The sequence below is a fragment of the Myotis myotis genome, unplaced genomic scaffold (genome assembly GCF_014108235.1).
Source record: "Myotis myotis isolate mMyoMyo1 unplaced genomic scaffold, mMyoMyo1.p scaffold_m19_p_9, whole genome shotgun sequence".
In the NCBI taxonomy this organism is placed as follows: domain Eukaryota; kingdom Metazoa; phylum Chordata; class Mammalia; order Chiroptera; family Vespertilionidae; genus Myotis; species Myotis myotis.
Genome location: NW_023416401.1, coordinates 6,823,505 through 6,836,742, shown reverse-complemented (window position 1 = coordinate 6,836,742; position 13,238 = coordinate 6,823,505). Strand labels below are relative to the sequence as shown.

The 13,238-nt window shown below is 41.4% G+C and overlaps 1 protein-coding gene across 4 annotated transcripts in view; it reads right to left on the bottom strand.

The window, feature by feature from the left end:
* DTNA (dystrobrevin alpha) overlaps positions 1 to 13,238 on the bottom strand; it is a 220,965-nt gene that overhangs the window by 123,880 nt on the left and 83,847 nt on the right. For all 4 annotated transcript variants that reach the window (XM_036322190.1, XM_036322191.1, XM_036322193.1 and 1 more), the window contains exon 3: positions 8,676 to 8,783. In XM_036322190.1, the coding sequence (XP_036178083.1) occupies positions 8,676 to 8,704 (29 nt within the window). In that variant the 5' untranslated portion in view covers positions 8,705 to 8,783. The remainder of the gene's footprint in view (positions 1 to 8,675; positions 8,784 to 13,238) is intronic.

The window sequence follows — 13,238 nt, the reverse complement described above, 5'->3', positions numbered from 1 at the left end:
AACATTTTTCAAAAGCTCATAATGTCACTCTTATTATAAATGCACAATTTTAAGTAGTCCAAGGACATGTGGGCAAGTGTCTTTTAATACCCAGAAGTTCAAAATATTTAAATGAAGCCCAAAATGACAGAATACTGACCCCTTTATAAAACTGACTCGATCCTCTCTCAGTCCAGCCTAGTGGACTTAGAATCTGGAATTTAGTTCTGTGCATACAAGCTTTCATTATTCTCTCCTTATCTGTGACTCTTAAGATCCATGACACAATGGCTATAGAAAGCAATTTAATTCTCCATTGGGTGACAACAGCGTACCATAAAACCAATGGGATAGGATGTACATTTTTAAATGTTTTGCCTGGGTGAGTGTATTCATATTCATTATGACTCATATATAATTTATTTGAAAAATGTCTGTCTCCTCCAGATTTTTGAACTGAAATATCTAATCCACGGAGACAAATGATAAAGAGTGCATGCACATATAAGTGCAGTATGCAAATACTAATTAGGGAAAGTGACAGTTTAGAATTTAATGTGGTTTTGCTCTCTTCTGATTATAACTTTTATCAGTGCTAACAGCCAACCTGAAGGTACAGCTACAGTGCTACATTAGAGCATTCTCCATGTGAAGGCACAGAACCAGGCTTTCCAACTCCCTGGCATAGATGTTTGCTAGGTTTATTTGCTGCAAGTAAAGTTAAATTCTGCATATTGAACACTGTTTTCCCATTGACTTCAAGATTTAATTGAGAAATAAATTCCAGAATTGGTAAGGTCATCAGAAGTAGTCTTTGGGGTGGGTAAAACCCTGTACGATGTAATGAAAGGTGGCAGAGAGGGAGATGAGAAAGTGGCTAGGTTCTCATGCACATTTTAGTGCCTTTATGTGAACAGTACACCTTAAAAGTTAGGCCCAGGTAGAGATGCCTCGTATGGTTTGGCAAGTAAAATGACAGTGTGTTAGAACATGAGACAAAGCAATGAAGTAACACAATGAATTTTTAAGAGCTGTACTAATTGATAATAATAATAATAATAATAATAATAACGACAATGATAAAATCAGCTGAAAAATATTCAACTTAATTTATAATGGCTTTATTCTCTTCTTCGTATATGATGCTCACCCATCCCACTTACACCCCACATTCTCCAAGTGCCTAGTGTGTAAGACTGCCAGAGGTAACCAATACAAATATTTTTCTACTCTAAGTAGGTCTCAAGTATTGCATCGGACATACGTCTACTACAAAACTATTCATTATTTATCTGAAATTTAACTTTATATCTTTCTGATTTTTATTTTTGCCATGGAATCTTCAAATTAATTCCTCAACTGGAGCCACGTGGCTAAAACATAACCAGGAGGTTGCTGGGCAGGGCAGGAGGGCCGCACTCAGCCCTCGCAGGCGCCTTCCCTCGCTGCTGTCTGAAATCTATTTCTTCGTCTCAGGCCACAGAGGTAATGCCAGTGTCTGTGCTTGGAAATATGCTGTCACTGCACATCCAGGCAACTCCACAGGGCAGGAATGAGTTACAGTCCTAGGTTACTCTATAACAGTGATGGCGAACCTATGACACGCGTGTCAGAGGTGACATGTGAACTCATGTTTTTGGTTGATTTTTCTTTGTTAAATGGCATTTAAATATATAAAATAAATATCAAAAGTATAAGTCTTTGTTTTACTATGGTTGCAAATATCAAAAAATTTCTATATGTGACACGGCACCAGAGTTAAGTTAGGGTTTTTCAAAATGCTGACACGCCGAGCTCAAAAGGTTCGCCATCACTGGTCTATAAGCTTCATTACAGCATATTTTCCTGTTCAGAAACTGCTGTAACATTAAAGTTAGATTATTAGGTGACAGGCCGCTAAAAGGCAAAATATCTGCCGTGGAAAAATATTAGGGGGGGGGACCAAATATTTCAAAGAAATTATACGTAAAAGAAGTTTTCCGGACTGGTCTGTAACCTGTTGATCATGGGTTGCTAGTGAGACCATGTGGAGGTAGGCAAACAAATATTTTGTTGTCCTTTTTCAGCTTCGGAGAGAATGATTAACCCAAGAAGAATAGGTAAGAGACTCATATGGCGGAGAGAGCAGAAAATTCACAGGAACAAAGAGTCAGAAATTGAGGGTCTGCTAATCTTCCCAATTCCTAGGCGGCTCAGGACATTCCGAAAACATCCATGTGCGTTCACTCTCCCTCATCTGCCCTGTCACTCCTTCCTGTAAAAGTCACTGATTCTAAGGAAAGAGAAAAACACTCCGCACCTATCTCTGTTTATCTAATCATCTATTCATTAATGCGATAAAGTCCTAAATATGTGAGTCAGGCACCGTACCAGGCATTGGTGGCACAGTGATAAACAAGAAAGAGTTTCTGCCTCAGAGAAACGATGGCCTAATGGGAAGACAGACATTAAAACATGATTGCAGAAATAACGAATGACAACTATGGGAAGCGATACTCACAGAAGTACAGTTACTGCAAACACTGGCCACCTAACACAGAATCATCATCATCACAGTTGGTTATGCATTTACTATATGCAAAGTATTTTGCATCCCTTGTAGCTAAAACTCGAACAAATCTTAGAAAGGAGCAAGGTTGGTATTATTACTGCAGTTTTTAAAAGATAATGGGAAACTTCTTTTTCTATGTACGACGTTGACTGTCTTCCGAGGAGACCATTGGGATGTTCTGCCAGCATCTTGATGTATTTGAATGTGAAGGTTTGGAACAAGAACAGAAGAGCTAAATTTCTCTGCAGAGCAGGAGGGAAAATATTTGTATATTTGTCATTTCCAAGAAAGGATCTGGAAGCAAGTGTCAGGAGTGGGGAAAAAAAAAAGGAGTGGGGGGGAGTAAGACAGAGGTTTCTGGCGAGATGAAGAAAGCCGTGTGCCCCTCCCCCCGTCCCAGTCCTTGCCAACACCAAACCTCCGGTGAAGTTACTAGCCATGCCAGGGGGAGTGGATTCTTCGGTGGACACTGGAGAGGGGCAGAGTTTCACTTGTGATCTACAGGGAAATGGGAACACAGCTTGCATAACAGACACAGAGGAATGATAGGTTAAGGGACAGTGATCCCCAAGAATTCCCAAAGGTTGGGGGAAGGTTTAGGCGTTGCTTTACAGGAACTTTCTCTGACTCCCCAGGGGTCAGGAAGTCCCAGCTGACCAGTGGATTAACCAAATGAGAGCATGTGGGCTCAGACAGGCCCTGGACTTGGCTAGTGCACCAACATTATACTTGAACCTGGCTCTGGCTTCTGGGTCTGTATGCTCCCTAGTTTGCCATGTTTTCTCAGTTCTGTCAAGAAGGGCACCGGGGGCCACAGGCAATACTCTCACCCTCTTCGGCTCCGGGGGAAATTGGCCGCTCAGTGAGCAGGGCACAGGCTGGCCGCTCTCATTCAGAGTCCCCAGCAATCGCGTGGCTTTTCTGCTTAAAGTTCAAAGCCCTTTCGCATAGTTCTCAATGTATGGGATTTACATCTTCCGAATGAAGAGCTGAACAAATTGTGCTAACTAAAGCTCAAGGGTTGGAGTTGTTGTTGTTTGTGTGTTGGTTTTTTACTACGAATTACTCATCCAGCAGTTCCTTCCCAGGCATTATCTCCTACGTGCAGCTGGCCAAGCGCAGGCACTCGGCTGGGGAGCCAGTGGGAGACCTGCCTTTGCTGTGCTGCTTGTGGACAGACTTCAAGAGCCACGCACACATCTGCGGGCTCTGGAGAGAAAACGGGGGACATCATGTCCTGGTCAGTCAGCTGCCTACATTTATTTTTGGAATTATTTCTTGGATGTGGAGAGATGAGTTTTTTCCCATACAGAACGGAGGACAGGAAACACGAAGGTTAAAGGAGGTCTGAAAGCTCTACTAAACTTATCTGGTCTGTCACCAGGTAGAGTAAGCCCTCAGCGGGTATAAGTAAACATAGGTGCCTTTCAGACTGTCTGCTTTGGTGGGGAAACTGCCACATCGATGAAGACCATCATTCGGTGCCATTTATATCTCTCCACCTTGAATTCCCCATCTCCTGTTTTTTTTTTTTTTTTTTGTCCTAATTTAGATTATGCTTACTTTTATATCTTTGAAAGTACCTAGTATGCTGTTGAAAATACTCTTTTTTGGGTATTTTTGTTTTTAAAAATCTATCTTTACTGGTAAAAGGATTATAGATGTCTCCCTTTTTCCCCCACTGACCCCCTCCATCCTGCACCTGCTTCCCCCCTTCCCAGGCCTTCACCACCCTACTGTCTGTGTCCATGGGTTATGCCTATATGCATATAAATTCTTTGGTTGATTTCTTCCCAACCTTACCCCTCCATTGCCTTCCCTCTGAGATTCCACACTCTGTTCCATGCTTCTATGTCTCTGGTTCTATTTTGTTCATCAGTTTATTTTGTTCATTAGATTCCACCTATGAGCGAGATCATGTGATACTTGTCTTTCTCTGCCTGGCTTATTTCACTTAACATAATACTCTCCAGGTCCCTCCATGCTGTCTCAAAGGGTAAGAGATCCTTCTTTTTTACAGCTGCATAGTACCCCATGGTGTAAATGTACCACAGCTTTTTTATCCACTCGAATACCGATGGGCACTGGGCTGTTGAATACTAACATGAAATATGCTTCCACTTCTTCAAAATTGTTTAAAAATTTCAGTGCGAGATATTTTAATACATTTGAATGCCCCACCAGATTTTACGTATGGAAATACCCAGCATGTCACCTCCGGCACACTCTCTGCCATACTGCCCTCTTGGCCAGCTTTCCCAAGCGTGTTCTCAGGGGAGACAGAGCCACCGGCCACCTAGATGCTAGTTGGGCAGGAAGTCAGACGTTAGTTTGCCCCTCGCCCTTTCGCAGGCGCAGAAACTCCCCTCTCTCTCTGCCCTGATGGCAGAGGAAGCAGCAGGGGGAGCTCAGAACCACAGACCTGGCAGAGGGAGGCGTGTGATGGTGCTAGAGGCCCGTCGGTGCAAACCCCTCGCTGCCTCGTGCTCTCTGCGCGTTCTTGGCAAAGACGCTTTCCTCACCCTCAGTCTCCTTTGAAATTTCACTTGGAAGGAAACCCACTTTGTGTAATTCCGTGAGGAGAGATGAGGTAAGTCTGTCAGCTGTCTGGCATCGAACCTATTAGTTTCTGTTACTGAATCTGTCCTACTGTCCTCCCATCATCCCTGTCTTCCTCTTCCCCGGCAGCGTGTGTGTGTGTGTGTGTGTGTGTGTGTGCGTGTGTGTGTGTGTGCGTGTGTGTACGGCTGGCTTCTTCAGAGATGGATGCAGACACCCGAGCCAGGCCTGGGGTAGGAGCACCCCATCCTCCTGGCCACGGTGAGCACTGGGAGTTGTGCACACTGCCCGCCCTCCCCCCCCCCCCCCCCCGGTGGCCTTTGCCTCTTACTTGCTGGGATCTTGTCTGAGTTACTAAGGACATGTCCCTGCTGGGGAGGCCAAGGGGATGGATGGTCTGTGATGGGGGCAGCGGGCGGCTGTCCACCTGCCGGCCCCGCCCCGGAGCCATTGAGAGCCGCAGGGTGGCTATGCCCAAGCTGGACTCGCTGGGGGGGAGCTGAGCAGAAGAAGCAGAGATCTGAGTCTCCAGATCTAAGGTCCGAAGCCACGTGCATGGGGCTCTTTTTATTCTCCTTAGGCGGGTCCCCCTTTTAAACCGCTGAAGGAATGCCGTCTCTTCTCGGTGTTCCTCCTCACAAATTAAAAAGAGAGCCGCATTTTATCCCTCTCTTCTCAAAAGAATTTCTGCCCTGATTCCTTAATATTTAGAGAAATTCCAAACATTATACTGACAAGAGAAAAAGTCTGAGATGTTCTAGATTAAATCACAGCGACTGGAGAGAGCTAGGGCAGGAAAGCCGAGCAGTCAGCAGCCGGGGGCCAGGCCACAAAGCCGCTCCCACGTTGAGTGCACGTGGGAACCTGAACCGACCTCCAGGCACTGCCGCACCCACCCAGGCCCCTGGTCCGAACGCGGGAACTGCCAGGGCTTCAGAGCAGACACTCTCCCTCGCCGCCCCCTCTCCTGCCCCCTTCTCTGCAGCCAGTGTAAATGCTTTCAAAACAACGTATGTCCCCAAAACACAGCATTGCAAAAGTACTACCTATCCTCAGAAGGGAGTTCAGAAAACCCAGGAATGTAAAGAGAAAAGTTAACCGATTACCCATACATTAATCATTACTAACATTCTGCTTCCTTTCATTCTCTCTCTCTCTCTACCTTTAAATTTCAATATCGAGTCCATGGCAGGTGGTGTTTTATGAAATGCATGTTCTCTCTCACTAAACACTTTTATAGGACATTTGAATTATTTCTTTCATATAGATGTTCCATAATTTAATTGATTACATCCTTTATTGACTCTATTAATCTAATTTATCGATTGTTGGGCATTTGCCTGTCTTAAAATTTTCTTGTTTTTAAATAATACTGTGATGAATATCCTTGTTTATAAATTTAAAAAATCTCTTTATTGATTAAGGTATTACATTTTGTCCTTACCCCCCATTTTCCCCCCAACCCCCCTACTCATGCAGACAACGGGGGGGGGGGGGGAGGGCTTGTTTATAATTTTTTGTGTAAAAGTATTTCCATTCAGATAGTCCTAAAAGTAGAATTACTAAGTTACTGCTCATAAGCATTTTAAGTAAATTACCCCTAGTAAAATATTATCAAACTGTTCTCCAAAAAATTTGTAGCTACTTCGACTCCGACCAGTAGTTTATGATATAGTTTGATTACCACCTTGTGGGCAGCTGCATAAGATTTCTTAGTTATGAAATCACTAGCTATTCATGTTCCTGTTATAAGACATTTGGTTGTTTCCAGTATTAATTGCCATAAGTAATACTAGAAGAGTCTCTGTACATACATCATTGTGTCCATTTCATATTATTTCTCCAGGAGAATCAAAGTGAAAATTTTATCAAAGGTTGCAAATATTTTCAAAGTCGTTGAAACTTATGATACTGTCAAAGTGCTTTCAGAATTATCATATTAATTTATACTCCCACCAATAAAGTATGAGAATGGCTTCCTGTAACTTTGTTAATGAGATTTTTTTCATATGCAGAAATTTAAAATGTTGTCAAATATAAGTTTTTCCTCTTTGAACCTTCATTTTTATGCTTATAAACTCTTTTCTTTTGCATATAACATAAAATTCCTCTGGGTTTTTATTCAAAAGGAAGGAAAATATATCTCCATTTAAAGATTTTCACATGAATGTTCATAGTGGCTTTATTTGTGATCATGAAAACCTGGAAACAACCCCAATGTCCATCAACAAGTGAATAAATAAATAATAAATATTGCAATAAACATATTGATACATGCAACATGAATGAACCTGAAAATATTGAAAGTGAAAAAAGTAGACAAAAGGAGTATTATGAATGATCCCATTTATAAAAAACTTAGACAATGCAGACTAATCTATAGTGTCCAAAAGCAGAGCTGTGGTTGCTGGGAAAGGGGGAGGGGTGGGTGGGCTGCATTACCAAGGAGCCTGAGGGGACATTTGGAGATGATGGGAATGTTTGCTTCTAGAGATGGTTTAAAGAAGGGTATGCACATTGTGCCAACACTTGTGAATTTGTACACTTTAAACAAAGTGTAGTTCATTGTCAATTATGTGTCCTAAAGCTGTTTTTAAAATTCCCCAATATTTTCTTCTAATGCTTACATCTTTATTTATTATAAATATCAAAGTATTAAGTATTATTATAAGTCTAATCTAGTTGGAATTACTTTGTAGTATGAAGACCTTTTCCTTTCCAATAGGGTTTGATTTGCTGCATAACAACAATAATCTCCCCTAGTGGTATGTACTGCTTCTCTAGGATGCCTGATCATATATGTTAGCATTTGTACATAGTCCATGGTTATGTCTCTATCAACACCTTCTTTAATTATAATTCATCTTTATTATAATTAAGCTTTATAATTTACTTAATAGCCGGTAAGAAAAGCTCTCCTTCATTTTAATATTCTTTTCTTGCCTAACTTTAATCCTAAACAAGAGTCTCAGAACTTAGCATTACTGTCGGAGGAGAATATTTAAATCCAAAGGATTATTTTAATACAATTTTATTTTAATTTTTTAATCCAATTTTAAATACCAAAGGTAATAAATGTTGCAATTCAAAAGGGCTTTTTTTTACATTAAAAAAGAAAGTATTCGCAAAAAGAAGGCCAAAGGACGTCAGTTAAGCGAAATTGGAAAAATCTGTTGCTGACGATCTCCTGCTCTGGCTTTGTTTCTCCTGCCCAGACTTTCATCATGGGCTCTCACAGAGCTTGGTGTATCAGCTAGACAAGAAAGAGAGCTGAACTCAAGAACAATGTTGGACAAAGGAGGGCTGGAAAGAAGACAGTTTGTAAGTATGAAGGCCAAACACACACCTCTGACTATAACAGGGCATGGCATCGGCAAGATGACCTGATACATACTGTTTGGTGGTTGTGTGAATATGGGAGGGAGTAGTTTGGGGGCTCATAATAGTTTCCTTTTACTGGTTTTACATAGGTATAAAGTGCCTGATTTTTTGTCTTTTTATTTTAGCCATTTGAATTATTTTAAATCTGCTCACTTAGATGTCAGAGGTTAGATTAATTTCTTAAATTAAAAAAAAAAACACCTACTTCATATTTTTCACATTAGTTTCCCACATTAGGAATTGTAATTGCTGACTATTCTCTTCTATTCCAAAATAATCTTTTCATCACATGTGTGAGAATCAGAATGATCACCTAAGAGAGATACAAAGAGACAATAATCAGGCAGTTAACACGTATTAAATACCTACTGTGTTCATAAGCTACCTTGCTCTTCACAAAAAATGAGGATTTAATCGGAATAATCGAAGTAAATGCAAGTGCTCTTTGTAATAGCAGTTTTCTAAAGCCAAATGGCGGTCACTGAAGAGAGTTTTACTTTTACTAGTAAAGATGAGAAGGGCTTTGAGCAAAGCAGCAGGTGCGAGTGAATCAGTAAGTGAAAATCTATGTTTTGCTTGCTGACTCAGTGCCTCTAAGAAATTAATTGAGCTTGATTTTCCTCTTAGTTAAAAAGGAAGTGATAATGTCATCTTCCTTGAAGGATTATTAGGAGATTTAAATATAATGCAATCCAAATACTTTGCAAATGGTAAGTCACAATACAAATGTTAGTTTATTATCCTATATAATAAAAGGCTAATATGCAAATCAACTGAACAGAGGAACAACCAGTCACTATGATGCTCACTGATCACCAGGGGGCAGATGCTCAATGCAGGAGCTGCCCCGTGGTGGTCAGTGTGCTCCCACAGGGGGAGCGCCGCTGCCAGAAGCTGGGCTAATGGCTAGTGACCGCAGTGGCGGTGGTGGGAGCCTCTCCTGCCTCTGCAGCAGCACTAAGGATGTCCAACTGACAGCAGGGAGGGGGCCTAAGCCGTCAGTCGGACATCCCCCGAGGGCTCTTGGACTGCGAGAGGGCGCAGGCCGGGCTGAGGGATTCCACCCCCCCCCCCAGTGCATGAATTTTGTGCACCAGGCCTCTAGTGCATTGATGGCGAACCTTTTGAGCTCGGTGTGTCAGCATTTTGAAAAACCCTAACTTAACTCTGGTGCTGTGTCACATATAGAAATTTTTTGATATTTGCAACCATAGTAAAACAAAGACATATTTTTGATATTTATTTTATATATTTAAATGCCATTTAACAAAGAAAAATCAACCAAAAAAAATGAGTTCGGGTGTCACCTCTGACATGCGTGTAATAGGTTCGCCATCACTGCTCTAGTGGTTAATAAAGCCTCTCCAGATAATCACACATAACATTTGCAGAGATGACTTTAGAGACCTTGTGAGTGACTAACTTTATCAACGTACTGCCTAATAGTTGAAAGACACCTTCTCCTAAGCTCATGGAGAGGTAGCCATCTCAGATGGGGTTGACATAGCAGAGGACAAATGTCTAGAGAGAGATTTTCCCACTGCATACCCCCCCGAGGAACAGAGTGGTGGGAGGTCTGTTGGTCTACTTCCTTGTCCTTTGGCACATGTACCCAATGACATAATTAGCTGAAGCACTCTGAAGTCACCAATAAAGACAAAGGGAGCTATAAGAGTGACAGATGCAGATGATGGGCATCTGCTGGTCACCCTTGAGGCTCACCTTGCCCTCTCTCCTAGGTCCCTCTAGAGTCCTCACATCCCTGCTGCCCTGAGCCAGGGTGTCCCCAAACCTCCTCTACTTGGTCTGCTGCTCATCTCTCAAACACACCCCACTGTAATACCATTCTCTCCAGGAATTCCAGCGCATTAGAGCTGTTGTTCTTGCACTGCTTGTATCTAGAATGTTTAAGTTTTTTTTTTTTTTAATTCTGCATCCTTTGACATTCTTAATTTAGTTGGATTGAAAGTCACCTAATTTTCCATAACATTCTTTCTGTACAGAGGTGACAATCCACCTACCTCCCAACTAACCCATATCATAGGGAAAAGAGCAGAATCCAGAGGTGTACCTGATTTTGCTCTAGGGCCTGCTCAGGTTCTGTCTGGAACCTTCCATGTGACCTTGAGGATTCTGCTACCAATCCCTCCCTTTAAATCTGGCCTGATTCCTCTTCCCGGCTGCCAACCTCTCAGGAACTCCCTTAGGTTATGCAAATGTCAGAGCATTTAATTCCTAGCAAGACCACAATGAACAAATTGGTATACTATTCAAATACCCAGCCAGGAAAGGGAATATGCTTGCTCTCATAATAGTATCATTACCAGTGTCATTCTTTGGCAAAAGGTCAGAGCTACGTAGATGTGAATATGGAACATTTCTATGAAGCATAGTCTTAGAGATGAAAACTTCAAAGGCGCCAAACTGATTGATAGTATTGGGTAAAAAAGGAATTCCCTCAATTTACAACGGGCATGCTCCAAAAAAAAGCTGTACTCAAACTTACATAAGAAAAATCCAAAGCTGCCCTAAAAATCTTACTGTTTCTGAGCAGTGCTGTGCAGAAGGACATAAATACCAGAACACCTTCTAAATCTTATTACACAATAATAATTGCCAACATCTTACTATCATCTTACTAAATGTCAGGTACTTTGTAAACAGCATCTCTTGACGTATAATAGACTTTCCATGGAGTAAGAGTAGGCTAGCTTAGTGGCTGAGCCCCACTAACTATGGCTCTCTCTCTTATTAACTATGGCCTTGTGGGGAGATTACTATACCTCTCTGGTCTTGATGTCTTCCTCTGTGCAATAAAGACGATACATAATAAAAGTGCCGGGCTCCTGAGGTTTTTTATATGTAGGGGACATTTTATTTGCAACATTAGTTGTGAAGAGAAATGCACGTAGGTGGAAAAGGACTCACAGACGTTTCTCCTCCCTAACGTCAGGATTTTAATAATGCCTGACATTTGTATACTTACATTAGCTCAGCCAGTCTGCAGCGGAGCCCAAGCACCCTGGCACTTAAGCCAAGGCCCTTTTCTCCATACCGTGCTGCCTGTCCGCGTTCTATGTAAAGATAACGAAGTGGAGCATCTGGGCAGCCACACAGCCACGCCTCTCCTCCTCACCGCTTTCTCCTATCAGCTCAGCAATATGAGCTGGTGCATTTGTTCCATTTCCCAGATTTTATAACCATCGCAGTAATGAAAAACTGGCAAATATGTTTGGCTTTATTGGTTAGGCCATTTTCCTCAGAGAGTTGTTGGGTCCAAGGCTCTGCAATATTTAAAGCGTTCGCCGTGCACTGCCAGGCAGAACCACTTCCCCTCAAAGTATCAGTTTATATTCTCACCACAGTGTGCGGTGGTTCATGTTTCCTACACCAGCCCTAACACTGGGTATTAACTCCCTCTGCTCTTCCTAGTTCTCTCTTTTAAAAACATTCGCTAAAGACTAAAATAGTATTTGTTTATTTAATTTGTATGTATTTAAAAATAATTAGTAAAGATAATACCAAAGACATGATCCATGAAAGAAATAACTGAGGAGATGGACGTCATGAAAGTTTAAAACGTCTGCCCTGTGAAAGACAAGATCGAGAAGGGGAAGACAAGCCCCCGACGGGGAGAAATATTTTCAGAAGACCCGTACTTTCATCAGGTTGTTCGTTTCCTTGTTGTTCAGCCCTTCTGTTAGAAACTGTTGTCCAAAACATACAAAGGACTTAAGCCTCAACAATAATGGAACAAACACCCTGATTACAATATGGGCAATGCCCTAAACAGACACCGAACCAAACAAGATATATAGATGGAAAATAACATAGGAAAAGTTGACCACATTCCATGTCATCAGGAAAATGCAGATGAAAACAAGGATGAGATACCATCGCACAGCTATTAGAATGGCTACAGTTCAGAACACCCACAACAGCAAATGCTGGTGAGGAGGCTGGGCAGCAGGAACACTTGTTCGCTGCTGGTGGGAATGCAACTTAGCACAGACACTTTGGAAGACAGTCGATGGTTTCTTACAAAACGAAACATACGTTTACCATATGACCCAACAATCACACGCCTTGGTATTTACCCAAAGGAGTTGAAAACTATGTCCACACAAAAACCTGCACATGCGTATTTATAGCAGAAGCAACCAACTGTTGTTCAGTAGGTGAATGGAATGTCTAGTTGATATTGTTATTAGCTTGGTCTTCATTTATTTTAGAAATATTGTCTCAGGGCTCAAAGGTTATTATTAATTTTACAGATGAGACTACATAGTCAATATGATTCTTCTTTATCATGATTGTGTTGAATATCTATCTTCTTAATAAAGGTAAATGTTTACAGATAATTAACTATTTATCAGAGAGGCTAGGGAGCTCTAGAAATTAAAGCCAAAATAATAAGAATTATTCATACACTACCAATCATCCAAAATTAACAATAAAGCATATTTAAACAAGGGATGAGGAAAACATAATTCAATTAGCAATATTGGCAAAATTTCTAATTTGAAGCAATGGCATCAAAAATCATTTTGCCTCTTAACAATGTAAGTATCAAAACAACTATAAGTGGCTCTTCCCTTATATTATGGAAAATAGTGTGGAGTTTTCAAAACAACAACAACAACAACACACCACCCCAAACTAAAAATAGAAGTACCATATGATCCAGCAAGCCCTCTTCTGAGTATAAACTCAAAGGAAATTAAATTAGTACCTGGAAGAGATATCTGCACTCCCATGTTTATTGCAG